Source organism: Pseudomyrmex gracilis, unplaced genomic scaffold (genome assembly GCF_002006095.1).
Source record: "Pseudomyrmex gracilis isolate BER0280 unplaced genomic scaffold, ASM200609v1 scaffold_33, whole genome shotgun sequence".
Lineage (NCBI taxonomy): Eukaryota > Metazoa > Arthropoda > Insecta > Hymenoptera > Formicidae > Pseudomyrmex > Pseudomyrmex gracilis.
In genome coordinates, this window is record NW_018020617.1 from 1,011,949 (window position 1) to 1,038,526 (window position 26,578).

The window sequence follows — 26,578 nt, forward strand, 5'->3', positions numbered from 1 at the left end:
GACTGAAAGCTCCGAGCTTGCTTTTGGCATTTCGCATGTTTTTCTTTTCAATTATTGTATACCTGACCGCAATTATTTTAAGTGCTACGCTCGAGAAATGTCACCATTATTTCGTTTTGGACCGTTGCTTTCTTGGCGCTATCGTTTTCTAGGTGACCTATTTCATTTCGAGGGAAACGACGTGGACAAGGTGGTTAGATAATGGATGAATGTACAAAGAAAAAATAAATAGAAAAGACACACATATATCGTTTGAAAACATATTATAATCTTATTTGTTATTTACAACATTGCTAAAAGTTTATGGCAGGGCATTGAGATCGGCTAAGATGATTCGCATCCTTGTCTTCAGCTCGTCTGCGTAACGCAGAGCGGACTCGTCGATCCTAACGTTCTCCATCAGGAGATCGCAGTCAAGATGTCGGCTGTCGCATGCCCGATGGTGGTGCTTAAGCACATCGTTCGAATCCAGATGATGAGCTCGTCTGGTAGACGGATTCAGCGTGGTCAGGGCATAGTGATTGTGCACCGTTAGGGCGCGCCTCGTGGAGACAAAGCTCTTAACGGAATCGCCCTCGGGCGAAATACTGGCCGTTCTCGTGGTGTCCAAGTAATCCGGATACTCGGCCGAGCGATCGATCTCCTTGTTCAATCCGAGCCAATCGGATTGGCTTTTGTTCTGCAGCTCGGGGAAAAAGTAAACGTTTCGCACGGAATAAGAGGCGAAGTCCTTGAAGCTCCTGCCGAGCTTAGCGCGCTCGTCTAGCAGCAGCTCGTACCAGGTTTTCCGACGTGTCGGCACGATCGCCTCGTCAATGTCGATCGGTACCACGAATTCCGATCGTTGAAGATTCTCATAAAAACAGTGATTATACGGGATCAGTTCCATTCGCCTCTTCGTCCAGATATCCTCATTGAAGAATCGTCTCCGAGCCGTCTTCTCATTTGGCAGATCTCCCGGCAAATCGAGCCTGAACCATCGCACGACGTTCGATCGCTCGTACAGACGTAGCACTTTCAACACGTTCTCGTGCACGTTGAAAACGTAAAAATAAAACAGATTGGCGCCTAGAATACGGTGCAGCTCGACGAAAGCTATCAGCTTATGCGATATGTCCTCGTCGAAATCCAGTCCCTTGATGCACAAGGTGAACTGCCGACGTTTCTTTCGGCCGGCGATGGAATACGTTTTGTTGTCGATTTCGGTGCGAGTAGTAGTTAAACTATGACTAGCATTCTCGTAGCAAGAATTCAGACCTACGTAAACACGGTAAGAATGACGAACGGAGTTGTCTAACGGCAGCTGGCAATTGACGAGGATTCCGGTGTAACTATCCGCAATACCACCCCATTCGTCCAACCAGATCGTCGAGACGAGCGCCTCTACGCTCAACGATCGTGTCCCTCCTTCATGCTCTTGGTACCTAAAACCAATAAGAACGTTTTTAATTCAGCATTTCCAATTGGAAGAGGATGCGCGTTCCGCGAACAGAGCGAAGAAATATATTTTCCATCTGAATACACGGCGAAGAGAAATGTATTTATATCACAGATTGTTATTGCAATATAATTAATCGCACTGATTTATCATCGTGATTTCCGAAGAGAAGACATGCGACTGTAATGCGCGCATTAATTAAGCACATCTTTCAGTGATTCTCGTTTTCTGATGTTTAACGTTCGTTCGGAGATAAAGTAAGAGACAAGCTTTGTATGCGACGTGAAAAATGGCCTCACCATATAGTGCAGAAGAGCGCGGAAGGTGGCAGGGCTTCTCGTTTAACGCCAATCACTCTGATGCTCGGATAACCGTTGACTCTGAGGTCCAAATGGGCGCTGTACAGAAAGAGCCGTCCCGGGATTGTCTCGAGCCATTTCGTGCCGAGCGTCTCGTGCGCGTTTAATGCCATTCCGCTCGTTCCATTACCGTCGCAATGCTTGGTGGGCCTGTAATCGAGTGCCAATCTTCGGGCCCACGAATAAGCGACGATGCTTCTTGTGCCCGGTGGTTCGCCCCCTGGAATACGCGCAAAGATTGACGCTAAGAAGTCGTTTATATCGGAACGAATGCGGGGAAAGTGGTAGATCGCGCGCGGCCGGTTAGAGGAGTTAATTGAGAGGAACTCAAGGTATCGGGAGACAGCGCGCTAACTCATTTGTTTTTGTTGAGTTAATAACGTACTAGTAGTTCGTGCTATGCTGATCAATCAACTCACTAAATTACGGTCAATAATAAATCTGTGACGTTCATCGCACGCGTTTTGGCAACACGACGTTCTTTATAACATATATGTGTGTATATATATATATACATATATATTTAAAACTGCAAAGCATTCTTTTTAAAGCGAATAATGCACATTCATGCGGCTTGACTCATTCTACAATTACAAAGTTTTATCCGACTTAACGAGTTTTGGTCGTTGGTGTTTTCTTGCAAGACCAAGAAACTGCGCGCGCTGCCGCGCTGATACGTGTACCACGTATATAGTTACGATATTCTCCGTCCGTAGCTTATCAGAATTTTTACACTATTAGACCGCGCTATAATATTATTGCTAGCATTATTGCTTACTGGTACTTTATCCTTGCAATTTCTGCGACTATAATTCCGTACACTTCTTTTTGAGAAATATTTCTCTACTTATTGTTTAGGTCGATTGGTTCTCTTTCGACGTTATATATGCCGCGTGGTTCGTGAGTCGGCTCGGAAGAGACGTTTACGCTACACAAACGGATGGAAGTGATGCGTCATGCAAAGTCGATCGCTGTCGTGTACTATGAGCACGTTCGTTTGGTTCGCTGCGCTACTATAAAACTGAGAACATTTGCTTCAACATTTCTCGCTTATCAGTACGCGATAGTTTGCATGATGCCGCAACACTGCATTCCCCGCAACACTAATGATATTCGAGGGAACAGTTGGAAGAAGAGAGAAGGAGAGAAAATTAGAGTCGGATGGAATCTCAATCGGACATGTTCGCTAATTAGGCTTCCTAATGTTGAACGCGTATTCTTATTTTCTGTATATTTCGCCGGGAAACTCGTTCTAATTATAAAGATTCGAATCACGAGCCGAAGCGAATTTAAAAAGGAGAGATTTTNNTTTTTTTTTTTTTTTTTTTTTTTTCTATGCATTATGCATGTAATAGATAGATGTACTTATGGAATATATAAGTAGATAAAGTTCTCGCCGAGAGACGCATGTCCAAGCGTACTGCTCTTCGACAGCGATAATAAATCTATGCTATTGATTGCTTCAGGAACTTCTCGTTACGTCTCGTTTATATAATTAATTTTACAAAACAGTGAGAAAACGTGAGAACGAGGGAAGAAAAGAAATCCGCGTCGTGTCTGTCGGCTAAATTTATGGCACTATATACGTTTTGTTTGCAATTACTCGCCTTCGACGTATATGGATCGTTATTGACGAGAAAAACGTTCGGGACTATTTCCCTGACGATCCTCGACGTAACAAAGAACGTAAGGTAACGAGATCGGTCGATCTCGCTGATACGCATCGGCGGCTGCGCTCTGCCTCGGAGCTGGCGACGGACGGGATAGATGATGATTCGTTGGCGGTGTGTCGTTATTTGACCTGAGACGAACGGCGGTATTACGGGCTTGCGTGCTACAAGTATCCCTTCGTGACTTCGTGCCCTTTACCCGCGCTCGCTTCTTTTCTTCGTCCGCTCGTCGCGGCCACGCTTCGCGAGGTTTACGAGAAGGTAACCGCGGCATCCCACGATAGGGGGCATCCGTACCATGCTAAGAAGTACGCTAATGCGCAGCGGCGTTCTCATGGAAATCTTACTGTCAGAACGAATAGAATATCTCGCCGCGGCTACTACCGCCAGGAGCAAAGAAGTCGTACGCATCCGAAATATTTGAAAAAATTAATTTTAAATTGAGACAGATCTGATTAGAAAGAAATAAATTTTCCTGATAAATTCTTACTTTCTCTTTTATTTAAAAATGTGAAGATAAATTTTGAAATATTCTCGCGACTTGTAAATTTTACTTCAGTAAGCAAACGTAAATTATTAGTCCAATATTGTTATTTTATACATGTATAAGATAAGGATGGTCACCGGTCGTGTATAAACACGTTAAATAAAAACTTTACGTATTTGCAATTTATATTTAGCAATGAAATATGACCGTTTGATTCCGAGTCCGTGATAACGTGAAAGGTGGACTCAAGTACGAGACAAACAAATTTCAAAAGCTTGTTCGGGCTGGTACAAGGATACATGGCTCGTAGTCTCGGATTCGCGCCGTACGATTGGTTGTCATAATTCCCGCGAAATGTTTGTACGGCGGAGACGAAGGTGAAATACGCGAAAGCGTACGAGTCGACGGGCGGTCACTCGATGAATCACATCATAAATTACGTCGACTAATGAAGTCGCTACTACCAAAGAACAGCACGAGATTTACGTCCTTGGCGAGCTTTATGCCAAAGCTTCGGGAGTTTATTTATAACTCCGTATCGTGTTGCTTTTGCGTGCGCGCGACCACGCACGCACCTCCGCGCGTTATCTTCGTATCTTTTTAGCTTCTCTTAGGAAGTGCGTACCGCTCATGGCGTGTAAGAGCGCCATGAGTGTCTACGATGCGTAGCGCGGGTTGATCGGTATCGGTCTTCGGTGCGAGTCATTTACGTAGTCATATTCTTTGTTAGCATAAGAAAGAGTAACAACTTGTGCAATTATGTTAAGATGAATGTGCTTTTTAAAAAAAAGCGCTTCTTTGCTCTACCCGCTCGGTTTGTCGGTCAGGTAAAAACTCTATTACGTGTGTGCGACTAGAAAATAACGCGCGCACCGACTAACGAATTGTTCGCCGGTCTTGTGCGAGTCGATTGAGCTCAGATCTTTGCTTTTGTTTGATCGTGTCGAGAAAAAGTACTTGGATTTACAGTCAATTAAGCTGCAAGTTGTTAGTACAATTGCCACTCTTACTTTCTCGAAGTCTGCTCTCTTCTATCCGCGAGCCGATGAGAACAGTTTTACGTTAGTGTGAATGATATTTCGTCAATAAAATTATATTAAAATCAAAAGAGCGCTGCGAAAGCAGCATTAGCGAAATATCATTGCGCGGAATAAAAAATCGCTATTTGATTCCGAATTTTATTTATATATACTCTCGCAATCGATTCGCTCGGCGGCAACAATCTCGCTAGATGCGCCGATGCGCACAGTGTTGTGTTACCGCCTTCGGGTTGCGGCAGGACGCGGAGGACCGTTCACCGATAACGAAAGGGCAAGGGTCGCGACTCTCGCGCGAAGGTGCCGGACGAGGAAAATTGCTTACCAGGCGTAGGAGGAAGGTCGATCGGCGGATCCGGGAGTCGCGCCGGCGGCGAATCCAGCAGAGTTAGAACACACAGCGCGGTGGCCAAGATCGCGACAAGTCCAACTCGATACAATCTTCTCGTCCCCGCGACCGGCATGCTTTTCTTTTCTATTATTATTACTTTTCTATTATTATTATTATTATTAGTACTATTATTCTTACCCGTGGCTCAACCTCTCGTTCATTGCGCGCGTTTGTCACGAACGCAACGAAAACAGCGTTGCGCGTACGTGCAGTTTATTCCGCGTGACTTCTCTGCAAATTCGAAGTTCGCCAATATAATGCACTCCGGTCACGATTGTATTTCAAATTATCACAGATAAATGCGATGAGTCTCACATGATTCATTTTCGCGCGGAATTTTCTCGCTAAAGCGCGAACATTTTTCCCGTGCGTTTTCCAAATAGTTGACGAACAACTCGCTCCGTCCATAATTTTCCATATCACGAGTAGTATTTTCTTTTCCTTTCCTTCTTTTGTGCGCGAGTTTCTTCACTTGTCAAGTACGTTTCCGATCTTGTTTGTCTCACTACGCGATTCGACTCACGTGGAGAGATTTAGTTACGGTTCGCTAACGAACTAGTTGTAATTATTCGAGTTGTTGACGCTACTTGGACGGTCACAAACTTGCTCCGAATCAGGTTCCTCTATCTCGTTTCTCTCAGCGATCTCTTTCGGATCGATCGCGGATTGTCGATACGCGCGTTTCTCTCTGACGCGTCAAAGAAAGAGATCGGTGATGTTCTCGTCATTCCTGGAAGATCCGCGTACATAAAATCATACTCGCGTTCAAGTAACAAAAGAGAGAGAGAGAGAGCAAGACGGTTTAAGCAGCCGCTCTGTGTCCGCGTGTGGGTTCCGGAGCAAGCGCACGAATCCGTCTTTGCTTCGCTTCGCATAAAAAGCGCCGTGCACGATACCTCGACCTCCCACGCGACAACGACTCCCGCTTCTTCCTCGTAGGCTTCGTAGGCAGACACTGCACGACGACCATGTATGGTTGTCTCACAGAATTCTGCGTCTTTCGAGAACTTCGGACTTCGGATAATTCAATTACTCAACTCGTTCTGGTCGATGGATTTTTGCGGTTTTTCTGATCGCGATTCTTCATTTTTTTTTTTCACCACTGCTCTTTGGAGCGTGAAGATTTTTTAAATTCCTATCCCCTCGAAGGTTGTCGCACCGCACCGCGACGCATCACATTTCTGTCGCGGTTAAAAAGCGAAGTTTTCGCGCGTCGCACAATTACGTGACCGTTTGAAATTTATTTTTGCTCTGACACATCAGGTTTTAACGCACACGATCAAAAAAGTGGAACACACTCGATTAGGAATGACAGCGCGTTCTTTTAATTATCTCTCGCGTGCAGTTAGATTTGATTTTGCAGACGTAAAACAATTCTTTGAAATTAAATTCATTGCTAACGTTACGGTATGTTTGTGGCGTGAAATTACTCGCAGTCGCAGAATCCGGATAGAAGGAGAGAGAGACAGGAAGAAAGAGGGAGCGCGCGATCGGAATCTTTTCCGCAATTTAATTTACGATGTTAGTTTTAGTTGGCACTTTTCTGGTCGAGTAATTTCCTCTTTTCGCGTGCGTAAACATTGAATTCTCATAGCGGTGAGACATATGTAAACTACACATTTGCTGTGTTATCTTGACTTGCACTAGTACGCGTACTCTACTTGCTTTCGGCAAACATCGAGAGGAGTGATTATAATCGAATCAATTAATTTATGACACATAAATGATATGACACATGTTTGAAAAAATCACTATAAAATATCAGATGAGAAGACACTGTAAAATCTTCTTGGAAAAAAAAAAATCAATGTTATTTTTATTGTCTCTTTCAATGCCGGCGGCGAAATTGCGGTAGTTCGATACGTGAGAAGCACGTGCGCGCGCGATTGAATCTCGAGCTTTTCTCTCGCGGATTCTCTTGTTTGTCGGCGGGATTGCAGCACGTGGTCGGCGGAGCGACCGACGGCATTGGTGCAACCTAGCCTGCGCGAGAGTCGAGAGCATACTGCGTTCGAACGGGAGGTTAACGCGCCACCGAGGCACGACGACGACTTTGGACCCGTTGCCTTAGCATGCCTCACCAATGCGCCTTGCCTTATCCCGTCCCTACTCACCTTTACCTTGCTTTGCCTCGACCTAGCTTTTCTCAACTTGCTTTGACTTGCCTCTTAGCTTAGCTTCATCGCACTCTCTCTGGTTGGTTGATTGGTTGGTTGGTTGTTGGTTGGTTGGTTGGGTGGTTGGTTGGTTGGTTGGTTGGTTGGTTGGTTGGTTGATCAGTCGATCGGTTGGTCGGCTGTCGGTTGTGCTTCTCGTCCTGACAACGTTCGTTGAGTTTACGTTCGTCTTGTCGCAACCTTGTGAATCGCGTCGCGTTTCATGTGATTCTCTCTTTTCGCGTCTTCTTCGTCCTTCGATCTTGTCTTCGTTTTGCATTTCCATTTTGCCGCTTCTGTATGCTACTCCGAGTATTTTCCACGCTCATTATACGATACTAATTAAAGTTCTTGTGGCTTTTCGTTTTTGAATCACAAAGTTTGATGTAAAAAAAACTTCTACAAATTTGTGTAGAGAACTATATTGTATAGAAAAGATTTTTTTAAATAACCGTTTTTACGTTTAAACATTCATATATTCATACAAAAAATATAATAACGTCATGTTTACGAGATAATGTTTCTAGGTTTTATGTGGATTTTTTTTTTGTCAAACTCGCGATGCTGTTTAAACTTTACAATGATATCAAAATATATATCGTGATGTCCGTTTATTAGCTGTTGATTTTATTGACCAAGTTGTTATCCTTTAAAAAAGTCGTATCTCCGAATAAAATCTTTTTCTTCTTTTCCATTTCGTTTCACGCTGGCTTTCTGCCCTTATACCGGCAACTTTATTTCGTCTTATCTTTACACATAACTTGACCCTTCTTTTCGCTCGTCCCGCTCGTGTCCGCTCCATTTGTCGCCGTTCCTTTCTCTTCTATCTTTCTGTCGCGAATTCTCTCACGCTTGTCTCTCTTCATTCTCGAGTTTCTTGTTTTGTTCCTTTTATCTTGACTACCATGAAGCGTGAGCTATTTGCTGAACAATATCGATTATCTATCGAAACACGCACACAAGTAGACTACATTTAAATCATCCCGGCGTTGGCTGTTACTTCTCCAGAATCTTTTTCCAGAGATTACAAGAAAATATACACAAAGATTATATCTGCCACATACATGTCGCATGAAAGAGAAAATGGGAAAGAACTTAGCAGATGTAGAAAATATTTTCACGCATGTTTCTTATTTTTTTAATTAACAATTACCTGTAATTTACCAAAATAAACTACTACCAAACAATCATTAAAAGAATAAATATAGATATTTTACATGTCTCACAATCAGTAGTAGAGAGCCGTATAACTAACGTGCATCAAGTTGAGGTTAATTGGGGTCAAAAGTCGACTTTCTTTAATGACTGTCATAAAACAAGGTCGGTCTGTTAATACCGTATAACGACTGAAAAAGAAGGTGAAAATAAGGCACGGAAATACAGCACCAGGGTTTGTCTCGGTTTATATACTCACGCCGGCACTCGACGGTCGCTCGAAGAATGTCACCGGAAAGAAGAAGAAGAAGAAGAAGAACGAGCGCAGTACACTTCGCGCAATGATACAAACAGCAATCGTTCCAAACTTATTATAGCCGGTAAGAAACTCATAAATGCTTATGACTTGCTTGCTGGTTTTTGCCGTGGCGTTTGTACGATCCAGTTAAAACACCGTTTCGCCGGATTGACTCGGCAACCAACTGGATACGCGGTGTGTAAGCAAGGACTCGCAGGACTCTCGCCGCGTCTTCACCGCGTTTCTCGGCGAGGAGCGAGAAAGAACGAGCGAACAATAAAAAGAAATAGAGAGAGAAAGAGAGAGAGAGAGAGAGAGACAAAACAACACGGGGGAAAGGGCGAGAGTACAAAGAAGAGGTGGAGAAGTCTGGGGAGTCCCTTCAACGTCATTTGTAATACCGGATGGCCTAATGATGCGACTGGTCGTGACAGGATGGGAATAAGAGTGGAAGCGTGCGATCGCGCGCGGTGAAGATTCAACGCGGGTTCTTACTCTCGCGCACCAAGAGTATATATACGAAAGAGAATATATAGAGCGTGCAGAAAGAGGAGATGATCATACATATATCCACGTGTCTCGGTCACTCGGTTGTTAAGGACGCGCGGAAAGCCTCGGGGATGTGTATTCCGCTCGTCCTGCGATGCGCGACGGCGATTTGCTTCGTTGTAGATCACGGCAAAAGGGGGAATCTATCTATCCGTCTCTCGTGTGCATGCCCGCTATTACCCATCGTAATACATACGACTGTCGGCTTTTTGCAAACCACTCGCGGGGAAAAATACGCGCACGCACGTTGAAATTAATCTCCTACCGGCTACCGCGCCACAAGGAGACCCCCCCGATATAATTTACTCGCGGAGGAGGTGATTGCTGCGCTTCATTGCATGCCGCGAATCTGGCGACACGCATATGCGTCCGGCAAAAAGTTGATCGGTAGAACAAATTCGACAGTCATTCGTGGTTTCTTTGTCAAACGCAATGTGAATTTATGTAGTCCGCTTTATCACCGTGCGGCATTTCACTGAGACAAATTCTCGAATAAATCGACACAAAATCGATTTATGAGACGGTAGAGAAATAAGTGGATTTATTTATTCTGCAATTAATTTCTTTTGACCACTATCGGTGCGAATAAATCGAGCGCAAAATGAATTATAAGTAAAAGGATTAAAGGAATTAAAGATAAAGACAAAGCAAGTGAAAAAAATCCACAAAATGTGTACTTGATAAAAATATAATTAATTGTATTTTTAGTCGTTTAATATATGTGCACATCGTGCACAAACTGTTGTTTTGTAACAGATATTTCGCATATATGTATGTGTTTCTACTACGAGAAACATTAGAAACTCGATTAGACATGTACGTACCGTAAAGTTGCAAAACAAAAACTACAACATATGCAACTCAAAACGAGTCCAACGTTGTAACGCGATGATTCCCCCGCAAATCGTGACGATCTTCGACGCGATGCGCTTTTCTTCAGCACGTCACTATAAGCATCACGACGCACTTCGAAGCGCAGCGTAGCTAATGATGCAGAACGTGCAGCAGTGTTTTCTTGCGGCCGACTAAGTAGCGGGATTGAAAAAATAAAAAAAAAAAAAAATCGGCAACCCGCCGTAAGTTATGTCTGCATGGTCGCCGTCTCGATGTTAAGAAGTCCACGAAGACGTGCCATAAATTATAGGTTGAAAATGATTTAAACGAAACTCGAGTTTGTTAGCTTTATTTAACGCAACGGTGTCGCGGAGTTATCAGCTCTCGTGCGTTGTCATGTTGATTATTTATGTTAAAATATAATATATGGCAAATATATAAAGGAACCGACAGGTAAAAACAAAGTTGCTCTCGATCTTGGCACCGAAAACATCTTCACTTTTGCACGAACAAAGAAACAGAAAGAAGAAATTAGAAAACACGCATCTCGCGTGATCTCTATACGTGACAGCTTGAATTGAAGACGGGAGAAATCACACGCGGATCTTTCCGGCGCGTACGGGATTCCAGTGTTAATTAAGTAGTTGAGGGCTTCGGAGTAGGTAGAATACCCGCAATTATCCAGGATTATATCCCGATAATCCCGCGGACGCTTCCTGCTTCGCCGCCGGAACGCGCAAAACGGCCGGTTCGTACGTGACACGACTTATACCTCGCGAATTACGAGCGACTGTCGGAGACGCCACTCTTTCTCTCTCTCTCTCTCTATCTCTCTCTCTCTTTCACTCACGCCGTTATGACTTTTCGCCGTAGGGCTTTCAATCGTTGGATTTATGCATCGGTAATTACTTTCCTATCCGGCGAGCTAATAGGTGTATAGGCAAAGCTAGAGGAACCGATCGTTTCCTTGTTGAGAGACCTTGAGACGGCGGCGGCCACTCGAGCTGCCGATCTTCTTCTTCCTGTTGTGTAGGTTGCTGCGTTGGTAGCGATCGCCGGACCGCCCATCGCGAGCGTCTATCCACATCGTGTCCGATAAAATGTTCAGTGCACCTGATAATCTTCGTCGCGATTAATCGACAGAGATATCCGTCGATTTTTATCACAAAAGATCGCGCAACGCTATCCTCATCACTTTGACGTAAAACTGGGATTTTATCGGATTATTACGAGAGCGTTACTTTTATCATTTGTCAAGGCGAAGTGCTTCGAACGAAAAATATGTCCAATAAAAAAATACTATTTTCTCTCTTTAATAATTAAAATTAAAAAAAATATATTATAATGATTCGTACCTATTATAGAAATCGAGGTTCTTTTAGCAGTCATGTATTGCTTTATTATTTAAATGTATGCGAGATGCTGAAATATATGCAGAGTCGCACTTCTTTTCGAACCATACGGTAATCTCTGTATCTCGCCAATTGCTGACTTGCCAATATAGCGTTTCGCCAATAGGAATAGTCATTCTAGATGAGACTGCGCAAGTTTTTTTTTACGATTCAGAGACGAGAGTTCGCGTATAATGGTTTCGATTACAACTACCGCTCTCAAAAAAAGTAGAAGCGAACATATTTTCGCTCGCGAATATTCCGAGATCATGTGTTTTACCGTTGATGTTCTCTCTCTCTCTCTCTCTCTCTCTCTCTTTTTTCTCTCCTTTTCTCTCCTTCTCTCTTGAGTGCTCAACAAACAATAATCTTTACGTTCTCGCTTCTCAAGACTGCCAGTTCTCGAAACTGCCTGGATAATGCGTTTCGATAAAACGGTATCTGAAATTTCTCGCGATCGAGACCGCAATATAAATTTTTTTCAGATTCTCTCGGTGTAACATACAATATTTCTCGATATGTGTATTTACTATAGAATTTTAAATTCTGGTTCAATTTAAAGTAATATATTGCCGATTCGTGCAGTTTCACTTCGAGATATACAGGCACATTCTGCACAAAAATTGTGAGAACTCAACTCTTTTTAGTTCTCAATCGATGTCTGTCGGTGCTTCTTCGATAAATAAATGTTTTTGTTTGTTAAATTTCTAAATTACACGATTACGTTGAGAGCAGAAGAACAAAAAAAAAAAAAACGAATTGCGAAACAAATGCTAAATATTTTTTAATTGCCTCTTCCGAATGAAAATCACAAAGGAAGAAACGAATAAAAAGAAAAATCAACACGGTATATACCAGTCAGCGTTACGAGGCAATATTCTCTGAAAGATTTCTCGCGTTCTTCTCACAGTTCGCTACTGCGAACATTCGGATGATAGAGGTAGAAAGCCATAAGGAAGGCACGACGAGAAACGGTTCCTCGATCCTTCGTCGAGTCACGACCTCTCTCTTTCTCTCTCTCTCTCTCTCTCTCTCTCTCCCTTTCTCTCTTTATAGATGCCTTCTTCTCATTGGTCTGTCCGTCTCTTGCGTTGTTTGCGTTCGATTTATGCTTTGCGGGAGAATTTCTTTCTAGTATATTTTAACGAAAGAAGCGCAACAACCTCCTAAAAGTTTCCGTTTACAACCCGGAGCAAGTTAAGCGGCGACTTTTGTTATTTGCTCTATTTGCTATATACGGTTCCGAATCTTCTCGGGATGAGCAATCTCTCTTCTCAATCTTTCTGATTACACACGCGAGATGAAAGTGGTACATAAAAAAAAAAAAAAAAAAAAAAACACCTTTAATAACAGAAGTCGACGAGTAGTTCGCTTCCGCGTTTATCACTCTCTTGCTTCTCTTCGTTCCAAGAGAACTCCGGAGATGGAATAGGACGCGAGGTAATTAAATGGACTAGCCGTCCGGTCGCGAGGGTCCATCGTTCTTGCGCGCGCGTATTCCATTAACCGAGAGAGAAGAGCTCGTAAGTCTTTGCATGCGAGCTTGTGTTGTGAATCATGTGTGCAACGCGCGCGGCGCATGCACGTACGTGTTTTCGCTCGCGTTAAACGCAAGAGGGAAGGAAAATGTGACGGCAAAACCGCGGGAAAAGAAATTTAAAAGAAGATTATATCTGCCGAGATGCACGCGCGTGCGCTTCAAAACTCTGCCGAGAGACACGCGTGATTGAGCAGCATCGACGCATTGAAAAGAACAATGCTTGTTCAAGTATTACGTGCATAAAATAGCGTCAAGCATCAATGATCTTTGCGCTACCAAGCGATGAACAAATATTCTCTCTTTGTGTCTAAGCGAGTATACTTGTTTCTTGTGTGTGATTTCTTATTAAGTCTTAACGATGCATAAAATATCACATTTATCAATTTTGACGTTGCAGTTATTCAAGTACAAACTTGTATTCATATCGATTTATTTTTATTTCACGTAAATGTGACATTATCTCCGCGTCACTGATAACGCATTAACTTGCCTGGCAGGCAATTAACGGCGTTCCCGGCGGAATCAATTAGCAACAACCGTTTATCTCTCACCGTGTCTGAATACTCGCGTATCACGCTAACACAATAAAATTAAACTGCTCGTGAATATCCAAAAGTCATTAAACAATGCAAATTTACGACTGCGACTTGACATTTTGTACACTTTCGCGCAACTTTTGAACAAAAGGTGTATAGCGGACACAGAGAAACTTTGGTCGAAGAAAGTCGTCATCTTGCGACAGCTATGCGCAATTTCTCGCCTGTTTACATTGCCGTGAAATCCGCTTTTGCGTACGAAACGTGATTAAACTTGTTTAAACTCGTTATACAAGCGTGACGAGAGAGCTCTCGACAAAAAAGACGCAGCCGGTTTCGATACAGCTTGGACCGATCGGCGCACACGAAGCGAATCGATCGAGAGCATTTCATCCGGCATTACCGAAGCAATCTAAGATACTGCGATAAGGGGACTCGCAGCGGCGTGCGTAATTCGCTCATCGCGCGATTCACGAATCGCGATTCACGGTCGTCCTCATTTTCTTCGAGATCTCTCTCTCTCTCTCTCTCTCTCTTGGCACAACGGTACCGATCTTCTTTCTTTCGGTTTCCTTTTAATATATCGCAACCCTTGGATTCCCCGTTAACCAGGACTATGGTGACTTTAGTCTCTCCATCCGGATGTATGGAATCGTGCAGTGCGGTCGCGCGACGGTACATATAATGGCGATCGCGCGCAAAACCGTGAATGGGAAATCGTGACGCTGCTCCAGGCGATTTTGTAGCGGCCGTTAATTCTCCGCGGACGCTTAATAGATATTCTCGTCGGAGATATGAAGATTATTTCCTGTACTCTATTTTTCTCTTGTTTATATGCAACGGGGTTTTTGCGCGCCGGAACAAAAGTTCTCTCTTGTGCGCTGGGCTGGTTCGCGAGGCGATGCAGCATCCTACAGGCGTCGTTAGTGTTTCCAAGAGGAGAGATCGTAGAGCCCAGAAACTGTATCGTCGGAGTGCACTGAAAAAAAGAACCTTCGTTCTATATAATAGTCGCATTTTCAGAACGAAGAGAATAAATACATACATTTCGTTCTGTCGAATGCCGCTTGCAGCCGCCGCTGTTTTACAAAGGCCAAGTAAAGACGAAGAAGGGAAGGCGTCAGAAAGACCGCGCGAAAGAAGCGTAGAAATCGAAACCGAGCGTAGAAGCAAAACCGCTGCGGCAAAGCGGTTTGCAGACTGCAGTGGCGGTTGCAATCGCGTCACGAGAGAACGAAAAGGAAGAGAAGAGAGTCCCGCACGGTGGCTTTAATGCATGTAAAACGCGGAGAGTGCCGCGAACGCGCAGCACTACCCTAGAAGTAACAAAACCGCTAAATTATCGGCTTGTCCCGCTTCTACGGAGCCCAAGCCTGGTGGATCGACTCTATAACCGCGAGGCGCGCCGGACAAGTCTAGGTATACCTCGTCGGTATTCGAAGGAATATGAATGAAGCCGATGTACCTAAAGGATTCAACATGATAGACGTGAGTCATAATACACGGACTCGCGTAACCGTTGATCAAACCTATTTTTCTCCCATCTCGTTCCCGATGATGAAGGTGTAGTCGCGATATCATGCGCCACGTAATAATTATATACGTCGTGCGACGTCTTTCAGAGCTCAGAATTTAGATTTCTCGTGCGCCACTCGTGCGTTTTTCGATTTTTTGTTTTTGTTTTTTTAATCATCGTTTTTTTTCATCATCGCGAAACGACACGCGCCTTCGGTTCTTCTGTACGTCTATCTTGTCACATGTATACATATATATCTGCAATACAGTATTAAATAATTGTTTTAAACTAATAATATATGAATATAGGGACATGAAGAGCCGTTCGCGGGATGTTGTGCGTGAATGTGCTTAAATATATATATATGTATACACATATATACTTTGAAATAATTTTTTTCCTTCATATAGGATGCTGGATTTGCATCACATATATATGAAGGACCCCGTATATACCCCCCTAACTAATTTTAAAATATTGCGAAAAAATATTCATATATATGTGATGCAAATCCAGCATCCTATATGAAGGAAACGCGAACGGCTCTTCATGTGTCCCTATATTCATATATTATTAGTTTAAAAGACTTATAGAGCCTGAGAGTAATCTCTATTTATCACTAATTGTTTAAATAATTGTTGTTTGATTTTCTTCTGACACGATTTGTTTTTGATACTATATTTTTATCTCTAGAAGATTTTCTGTATATACATCTTATTCCGCATTCGCGAATCTTCTGATTAAATAAACAGTTAAATCAACTCGTGTGTCTTGATGCCTGACCGTTCAACTCGTGATCGCGATAATACCTAGCGAAGAATGTAAGTAGGTACATCAACTCTATATATGATGGCACTTATAGAGAGTCGTGGTTTTCGTGTAATCTTCGCTGCAGTCACGACACTTCCCCGAGGAGTTTCATCGAAACGTGACTTCTCTCATCAGAGTGTTACTCCAGACCCTGAATCACGAGTAACAAATCTCGCATTCGTGATATCGAATATACGACATTGCAGCTCTATTGTTTTCATATTGTTTTTTATTTTCTCAACTCTTTACATTGTGTCAAACAATTTCTCTATCCGATATTTTTTTCTTTTCTTTCTACAAAATTATTTCATTCTTAACAAATTTTAATTTATTCTGCCTGAGATCTCTCTGAGAACATTTTGTCCCAAGGTTCTCGAAAACGAGCGTAATCGCAGAAACGCGAGCGGATTTGCATATTACGAGTTTGAGAGACGCGATGAGGCAAGGTAAAACGCGTTAATAAGCACGGGGGATTCACTCGAGGAGCAATTTCGCGCCTCGACGTGTATCGAAGGGCAACGACTGACAAAGTACATGGCGGTGCTCGATTAATTGGAGGATAACCTCTTCCCTTGGCGGTCAGTGTCATTTGCATGAGACTTCTTTGTGTGCGAGCAAACGCCTTTCGATATCTATGCGCGTGGTGGTGCATATAAGTCGAGGACAACGAGAGAGAGAGAGAACGGTGAGAAAAAAGATACAGAGAGAAATGAGAAAGACAGAATAAAGAGCGACGGTGAAAAGCAAGAAAAACTTGAGGTACGCTAGGGACTGGGGAGAATGAGAGAGGAACGAAACGAGCCCATTAAAGTACAGAGTTCATGTACGCCCGGAGCACCGGTATGTCGGGACGTCACCTGTGGACACATTTATACGATCTTCTCTCTCGCAAGAGAGACTAATAATATATGTAACTTTGCTCGCGGACTTTATGTATTGTATATATATATATATATATACTTGGCATCACGATCGCGAGAAGCAGTTCTGACTTAGCGCTTGTCCGCCAGGATGTAGACAGCGACCGCAAAGAATGTTTTTGTTATCGCTGTGTCTGCACACACATTGTAAGTATTGTTATAGACAAATCGATTTGATTAAAAATTTACAATTTACTAAAAACATCATTTCGTTGTCATAATTACGCGTTTATAATTCAGAGATAACGTTACTAATTTTTCACGGTAGCGAAATCTAGACGGGGGGGGGGAGAGAAGAGGAGTAATAATAAAACCCGTTAACTCTGCTACACCACGTTTGTCGCTACGTCGTTAAGCGGTCTCACCGGTGTTGTAGAAACTTCATGCGCCGCGCGGCGATTCTTTCTCTCTCTCTCTTTCTCTTTTATCCATATAGCTCCTCCCGTGACCGCGACAATTTATTCGTCGTTGCTTGTCGGTGCTACGCGCCCCATGACGAGAACGGGAACTCGAGGAACAAGGCTTAGGATTTTACGATGTCGTTTCCGCTAATTTTAACGAGAAACAGTTAAATGTCTCAAGCGTTAGAGCGTCAGACATGAATGTTAAGGAAGCAGCGCTTCACGGTTTCAGAACGCATACGCGAACGGGTTTCTCGTTTATGTAGTTCATTGGTATGTTAGATCAAGCATGTTTGCGCAAGTACTGCTACTCGTTGATCATTTAAACTCTTTGAACTTTGTAACTCTGAACTCTGTAAATAATTGTAAGAAACGTGTCATTCAAAGCCTGTGACATGTGTATCTAATCTCTATTGTGTTTATATATTCTATTTGTTAGAGTGTTTTAATTTTTATTATTTTTTAAATAAATATACCACCCATATAAATATATATATATTTTTTAATATTTTTTAAATAAATATACCACGCCTTTTTGTGTCGAATTTCTTCTTCGAATGGCAGATCGTTCGGCATGTATGTCGATTTCTCCGTTTAGGATCGAATGAGAAGAAATCAAGAGAGAAAAAAGAAGACAAACTGCCGTAAATGGTTTGCTAATGCGTTTTCGATGTATTATATAACCCGCTTTGCTTTCTCGACGTGAGAACTTTAAATAGCCTTCTCTTTATCGAGTGCAGAGTAATTAATGATATAGCTCTTGAATATAAATAAGCATATTTATATCGCAGTAAAAAATATTGTAGTAAAAATTATTCAAATGTAATTTTGAAGATGAAAATAAAAGATCGAAATATATTTGATACGGATCCAGAAGCGAGAAAGATAGGATAAACGTTAAGAAACAATTGGCAGGCTCTGGCGGGTAAAATGGACAATCGATAAGAGATGCTGATCGGTCAAGAAACGTAGTCACAAGGGTTGATGAGCGTAGGCGGATAACGAGAGGAGGATGGACAAAGTATATCGTATCTTTGTGGATACGCGATGACGCGCGGGCCAGTTGGTGGTGTACGAAGGAGAAGAAAAATCGGGAACACGATATTCCACTCGGCGCGCGGGAGCGTGGCATGACGCAACGCGCGACTCTGTGGCGAGTTAAGAAATTGAAATCGATTTCGTGGATCTCTCGCTTCGATAGGGCGATTTGCCACTAATTGAGATTAATATTATCCGCAAATTCCCCAAGGTAAACGGAAAGTCTCGCGTAGACGGAATAATTGCGGCGATAACTATCTGCTACAACGGTCCGCGTTGTAACAAGACTCGTGGTTGTATTTAACTGCTCCTCTCGAGACGAGACGAGTAACTGATAACCGCGCCGCAGCGTTATGCGTGCCGAGACGCGCGCCTATCTGCCTATTTACATCTCTCAACAGAATTGGAATGTCTTGTGTCTCTTATCGAGAAGGAAATTCTTCGCTGTTGTCGATTCACTTTACTGGTGTAACTTACGTATCGTCTTCAAAATTCTCCTCGCGATAAGAGATCGAATGCGCGTATGTCAAAATATCAATCAAATCTTTCATTTTGTTAACGCGCAAAACGATCGTTTTATTCCTACGTAAAATGTATTAGTGATGGACAAGATATCCTGACTAAAATCCTGACTAGGAGGATCGTAGTAAAACTTCGCGCTCACGTAATTGAATTCCTTCGAAATGCTATTACGTCCCGTGAGCGATTGATATCGGCTGCGGTTACGGTGGACGGTACGCGTATGGTCGGAGAAAACTGGTTCACCCTGACGAATTCGAGACGAATGCTTCGAAACGCAACTAAACGCGTCGAGAGAAAAGGCCATGTATGTAAAATACAATAATACACAAGTAAAGTTTTATTTCTAACCGTAGAATTCCTAAAATTGTTAATTAAAGAGCACAATCGAACAGTCTGGTAAATTACAGACATCATGTACTCACACATCATGATATAAATAAAAAGTATAAATAGAATTAATCGATGCTTCACCGAGCTCTTTGTATGTATCGCCCGGGACTCTCGTCTCCCGGTACTCGTCTCAGTTATTGACTATTGCGCGGCGCCGTTGGCAAAAGTAGTTTAATCATCGTGATTAATAATAATCGCCTCGCCTTTATCATACGTTTTGCTTTTTAACCGACGACAGTGTACTGCTGCTGACCAAAAGAAAAGAGTCCGACACGTTTTGCGACCTTGATAACCTTCGCGGCATCTAATTAGTCCGCGGCCACGACGGCGACGACGATGGCGTCGATGACGCCAGCCGCAACGCGGGACTAACGGCCGGCCGCGTTTCAGTAGCTGGCGGTCTTCTTCATGGTAATAAGCAAACGACCGCGACGGCAAATGTCCCGGCAAAAACTAGTTTATTAATATGTGTAGCACGTTCGGTGTGTAATCTACGTCCTCTTATACTTTCACCGTAACGTGGGCTGCTGTCTCGATCAGCGTTTTATCCGGATCTCTTTTCTCGTGCTCCTCGAATGTGAGACCGGACCGAAGAGAAATAATTGTCTACCCTTCGAATATGTCCGTCGTGAAATTTTTTCTACAGTAAACATTACCCCGATCGACCACTATGCACTACTATTTTGCTTACGCGTGTCGATAGACGATATCGTGCGGTTTAAATCGCCGGATCGATAATTGTGTGTTCTTGTTCTCGATCTAACAAGTCTGGATGGAGAAACAAATCGATCAGAAAAGTGGATTCCCTTTGGTTGAATTGTCGGTTATTTAACGACATATCATAAGCTCGAATTACGTATTTTTTATTCTTTCCATTTTTTGAGTTGCAAGCACGTTAAGCAAGCAGGTTAATGTACAATCTTCGAAAACCACACACCACGTAAGAGTTTGCTGTTTCAAAAAAAAAAAAAAACGTGATAACTGCTCATCGAAATTCGAGTTCGCACAGGTTCGCTAAGTTAAAAAGTACATACGGTTTTTAAATTAAAAGCATCATCTTCGAATCGTGTAGCAATACCACCGCTGTTACATCACGTCGTCGCACGTGTGCGAGTCACAAAGAGGATTCTTGAATTTCAAACAGCAATCTACGACAGGAAATCGTAGCTAGAAGGGAAGTGACTAGAGAAGGTATGAAAGCTGCGTATTAATACGTCGTTGGCCAATCCGCGTATCATCACGTTGGATAAAACTGTATGCAAAACGGCCAAAGAAATCGTTTTCTCGATAAAGCCAATTATAGCGGATTATAACATCCTGTTGTGGCAACATCCTGTGGCAGAAGAGGCAAAATGCTTTTTCTTTGCGATAAAAGCAAAGCGGCTAATTGGAAAATTACCTCCTCAACGACGAGTAGCTTGTTTCAACATTTTCATTCGTAACATCCGATCCGCAGAGATCCGATTCCGAGTTTAGATCCGCGTATATATCGTGTCATATAATACCGGCGTTCAATAACGAGAAATCGTCTGACGGACGCGTGAGACTAGAGTTGTAACATATCCAGTCGATATATACGACCGGAACAGGTGCGTATATATGAAGACGCGAAGACGCGCGTACGTACAAGTAATAAGGAGAAGCGGCGTGTTTCCGATAAGCGCGCGAGACGGGGACCTACTTCTGAAACCAGCTAGCCAAGTGAGGTAGTCACAGCTGTAAGCGCAAACAGTGCAACTGTGTGTGTGCTATCGCGCCAATAAATGCTTTTAACGGAGATACAAGGCGGCGATGCGCGAGTAACCCCGACGGCCCGATTTTCCTCTTTTTACCAACCGAAACGGCGTTAATGCGAAACTGCATATATATCGGCCACACATCACATGCCATTCTTTTGATTTTCTTCTGTTCGCGGAAACGACGCGCTAAAAGTAAAGAAAAAGATATTCGCGAGCGAGTGACTCTTGTTGAGCGGCGCCAAGCGTGAAACAATATTTGCAAAGCTAATTGTAACACGCAAAGATTGCCGTCGTCTTCTTCCGCTAAAGTTTTTCATTCGCGTTACATCACAAAAGAAACACTTTACCGGCTATCCGATTTGTGCGATCTATAAAGATGGTAAAAACAGTAATTTTATTTGACACAAAATATCAATCCGCAGCAATATCTCGCGAAATAATATTATTGTTGACAAATTATATCGATATTGTATCGCAAACAAGCGTTTATGATTTTTTTATTGTGATCCTATCACTCACTTATTGCTTTATGTAACTGACAATTTTTTTTCGTAATATCGAAGCGTTTATTAATTAATTGATGTGACGTCATTAGTCGCGATGCACTTGTGCTCGATATTATCGGCCGCCCAATATAATTGACTAAAGACTTATTTGGCAAAGTTCTGAGATCGAAATATCTCAATGCTCGTTGTTTTTCAACGTGCGATCTGAAAATAAATTGCTCAATAAGTAATTGTAAACTGATAACATATACTACTCGCGTATATATGTACAAGTTATCTTTGCAAGTCTCGCTTCTCTTTTCCCGATCCCGTGCGAAATCAAGGCGATCGATCTTTCTTGCTTCACTTCTTTCTTTCCAGCCTCCGTGACCGATTTGCTCTTTTTAATCTACCTTCTTACAAACGCGCGTGGCGACGATGTCGCCTTATCGTTTGGACCGGAAATTAAACTGGGATACACATTAGAACGGACCTGTGCGCGATAATTGCGTGGTATAACTCAATTCGTTCGATAAAAAACGTCGCGATCGGAAGCGAATGACGAAGCACGTAGGTGATTGCGTATACACCCGGATAAGTCGTTTGCCGACGGACGTAAAAGGCAACGCCGCGCGAAATGGACGCCTTCGCACGCGCGCACCGCAATGTCAATGACTTATTTATTTTCAGCAGCGTATATATATATATATATATGTACGACTTTGGATTCAACGATGGAATCTCTCTGCAGTCACATGTCACAGATTGAGAAATCGCGGTCAACTGACGCGGCAAGTGCGCCTTCTTTTCACTTGGTGATGTGGCAGATCTTCGGCAAATTATATAGCCGACGGGCTGGTGTTATACACGCGATTTCGAGATCAAATTTACGATTCTTTGCCAGCTGAGATAACCGAAGACAAAATGCATCAGAGTGCAAAATTATGAAAACGAGCGAAGGCGCAGTCAAGACAGTAGCGTATACGTGTACGTGTGTGTACGTACGTGTACACATACGTATCCCAAGATACATTGCGGTTAATGTGCACTCGCGTTGAGAAGCGCATAGCATAGGTGGCTGAGTTCGGAATCGGGCTGGAATTATTCTGTTTGTACTTCTCAAGCCAAAGATTTATAGTTCCTTCGTGCGAACACATGTGTGCAGTGGCACACATGTGGCTGTAAAATCCGGAACTTGACAATCGACCGTAAAAATAAGAACTGACGAGTTGTTACCGCTTATTATGTCACATAAAAGAATTTGCAGTATGTATGCGGCTGGTATATGTGTGCGCGAACACACTTTCAACGTGACCTGACCTCGCGGTAAAGTTGTCGTTGAATTGTGCGCCGTTTGTTGCTTCCTATTGCTTTGATATTCAAAGACGTCTGGTCGAGATACCGCGTCGAAGTCGAGAAGAATGAATATGTTATCACTTGAGAGAAACTTTTGTTAAATTAAATTCTCCGTTGAATCACGTTTAACTTCAAAGTTTTGGATCACTATTCAGATGGTCTCTAGGTTTGATCAGAGATGATCGCGCGCGCATGTGAGTATCTACGGACTCCGTGCTAAAAACAAATATAATATGCGCTAATATAACTTTTCGAATAATGTTATATTAGCGCAATATACATGTTGACGGGTATAATTATATTTTTGTCTTACGTTGTTTGTAAACCGACCGCAAAATAGTCGGGAATGATAGAGCACAAAGAATGTATCCTTAAAATATTATTTGCCGTCTCTAGATCGTATCCCTACGGCGAGCCTCGGAGTAATAGAGAGAAACATCCTGCAATGTCTGCGGGAGTCTGACCTCGGATCACGATTTACGAATAATAGTCGAGCGCGCGCGGGGATCATATATCCCCGAGGATGCATCGATCTTACGTCTACTACTCCCTGATTGGCGCGCATCCTTATAAGTCGCATGCCAATATATCCCACAGTCTAGGAACTCATTATCCCGCGTCTGCCTCAAATCGCCCACGTCCAAAACGCATTACATCGGACGTGCACGGCGCCGTGCGAAAAGGTCGGAGGCCAGAGACAAAGTTCTTATCAACGTCGTGTAGTGTGCACGAGTCCTTTCTCGCATTTTCCTATATTACATATGTATATATATCCATGTAGCGCGTTTCTCACGTCTTCATCGTTACTATATATACAAATTTGATTTACAACATGTGTCAAATATAAGTAGAAATACGCGCCTTTGACGAGAGAACTATGCGTCGAACAGGTGATGATATGAAAACTTAAACATGAAAGAATATTGCCGCATTTTTTTCGGTTCTTTTAGGCACGCAACGCATTATCGCGTCGCGAAAATTTCCCGGATAAAAAAGTCACGTTGCGTAAAGATCGTTTCGTAAACATTGCATTTCTGTTGCGAGAAAAAAATAATGGCGAATAGAAAGCTCTGATTTGAAAAGATGGGACGGTCTCATGAGAACATTTAGTCTGTTTGATAAAATTTCTCCACGAAACTACAAATAGCGACAGATATAATTTCACAATAAATTTTCTGTACTTCTTCTGGTAATTTTGTTCCGGCGAGAAACATTTACTGTTCGTGGAACTCACAGAGTGAAGAGAATATTACGCGAAATTATCGTTAGAACTCTATCATTCCTCGCTGCACAATCTCAAAGGCTCGCAGATGGGCGCTTCGTCCTTTATCAAGCCAATGATCGATCTCATTTTCTCTCAATTTCAAGTCTCCTATACACAATCGCATGCGCACACGTCCAGCACAATGCTTTTCTCTTTCGAAGTGATTGCCGTATAGATGTTTAAGTGGGATCGTTGATCTAATAAAAAAAGTTTTCCGCATCGCGCGTATCTATCGGAGAAAGGATCGTGAGATCGGTGTGGCCTCTTGTGCTTAGCGTCATAAAGAATAGAAGGTTCTGATGCTTTGAAGGTTCTACTTGAATTTCGAACAATATAATTTAATATACATATATATATATATACATATAAATATATGATACATATATATATATATATATATATATATTTCATATATATTTCATCTTTACTTTATTAGCTTTATAAGCAACTATAATTACTGATAAATTTTAATTTTATTGTCGCATGAATGAATTTAATTGGTACATATAAAATTGTAACGATCTGATATATATATATATACATATACATATATATGTGTATCAGATGTACAATATATAATAGCGTGGGACGCAATCAAGCGGGATTTCACGATTTTACGCTCTGCCGTGGAATTGCGATTGTTACGCATCCTCACTTGAATAATACGAACGAGTGGATATCGCTTGCCGAACACTTCGTTCGGCCGCGCCTTGCGAGAATAAAGAGGCACAGTTACGCGCAATGAATGTCTCAGCGCAGGATGAAATACGCCCAGTTGTCCGAGTTCCTCTTCTGTACGAGAGCAAAGTTGCGAAGTGTATATTTGACGCACGAACGATAACTTCCTTCTTCTTTCCATCAGGATCATATTTCATGTTCTACTCTCGTAGAACACCCGTTCAGCCAGAACGACGCATCTAAATCGTTTGATTACCAGTTAGAACGCTATCTATAAATACTGTTTCTTTCTTTTTTCTTTTTCTTTTTTTTAGTGTCGGGTTTAGTCAGGCTTCCATCCTCAGAGCAAAGTATCGCAATATTACGCTGTGATATTGTATTGAAAGAATTTTGACGAATCTCTTATTCTGATATTTCTTCTGTATATACACGTATGTACATACATGTATCATCGAGGTTTGTTCGATGTCATTGCTATATATTTTTACATTCATAAAACGGTAAAAATTAATGATGATATTAATTATGCGTACGAACGATCAAAGAGAACGGTATTAATCGAATCATATAATTACGTCAGTTTATTTTATAATTCGAGCCGTTCGTTTTACATCTAGACCTTCTATATATAGAACTTATTAGTATAAAGCTTCTGAACGTAATAAGAGGGAGAAAGAGAGAGAGAGAGAGAGAGAGAGAGAGAGAGAGAGAAAGAGAGAGAGAGAGAGAGAGAGAGAGAAGAATACTATATTAAATGTCTTTGAAATTGCTCTATTAAATTTCTACTAATTGTTTTCAATCTCACCGGGTTAATGAAATTGGCTGCACGAGCGATACTGGATGTAATCGAGCGATATTTCCATTATAGCATTTTCGACTAAAGCACGTGTTCAATGTGTTTCTGTGGAAGCGACTAAAATCAATTTCCATGAACTCGTGCAAATAATGTATTTGAGTATAATTTAAACGCGTAGAATAATCATAACGTGATTAATCACTGTCGAGAGACGATCAAAATCTACTTCATTTTAAAATGTTATTAAGATTCAATAATATTTCATTAGAACCTCCTATATATCGGCATCTCAACTATTACTTATTATTCGCGCTGAAGGCAGTGTATTATAGCTTCCGGTAGATTAGCTCGCAAAAAAAGGACAATTTTTTTTTCATATGCGACGTGGAAACGACTCAAACGATAAAGTCCATAATTATCGAGATTGTGTGCTTACGGATGTGGATCATTTGGTACAGACATAGACGGGTGATTATCATTCGTGCCAGCTCGCTACATGTTTATCCGCAGGCACAAATGTTCGCGTAACACGATCGAGCAATTATCGGTGGAAGTCTCACGGAAGACAAAATCGTTTTCTAGTATTATTCAGTATAGTCAACATCCGATCTTCGTAGCCTCTCTAACTCTTAAAACATATCACGCAATATAGACGTAATATAACGTGGAAAGAAGGTTTCTTTCTCTCAGGAACGAATAATAACTTTCTTCAGCGGGTTTAGAGTTAGTAATTATAACGTAATATGTAACTTTGAGATATTTGAAAGAGAGAGAGAGAGAGCGGCTTTGTTTTATCGTGGCTTTTATTAAACCGCGAAGTTG

General features: G+C 42.2%; 1 protein-coding gene across 1 annotated transcript; it reads right to left on the reverse strand.

Annotated features, from left to right (window-relative positions):
* Positions 1-246: 246 nt before the first annotated feature.
* LOC109852692 lies at positions 247-5,721 on the reverse strand. The gene is made up of 3 exons (XM_020424094.1): positions 5,317-5,721; positions 1,738-2,017; positions 247-1,424 (listed from the first exon to the last, which is right to left on the reverse strand). The coding sequence occupies exons 1-3, from the start codon at positions 5,453-5,455 to the stop codon at positions 302-304; spliced, it is 1,542 nt and encodes a 513-aa protein (XP_020279683.1). The 5' UTR covers positions 5,456-5,721; the 3' UTR covers positions 247-301.
* Positions 5,722-26,578: the final 20,857 nt, after the last annotated feature.

Bases quoted from the DNA above. Each gene is read 5' to 3' on its own strand.
- LOC109852692 (XM_020424094.1), bottom strand. From the start codon at position 5,455: ATGCCGGTCGCGGGGACGAGAAGATTGTATCGAGTTGGACTTGTCGCG. The intron at 2,018-5,316 runs GTAAGCAATTTT...CGCGTATTCCAG, and splicing joins CGACCTTCCTCCTACGCCTG to GGGGCGAACCACCGGGCACA. The intron at 1,425-1,737 runs GTGAGGCCATTT...TATTGGTTTTAG, and splicing joins GCGCTCTTCTGCACTATATG to GTACCAAGAGCATGAAGGAG.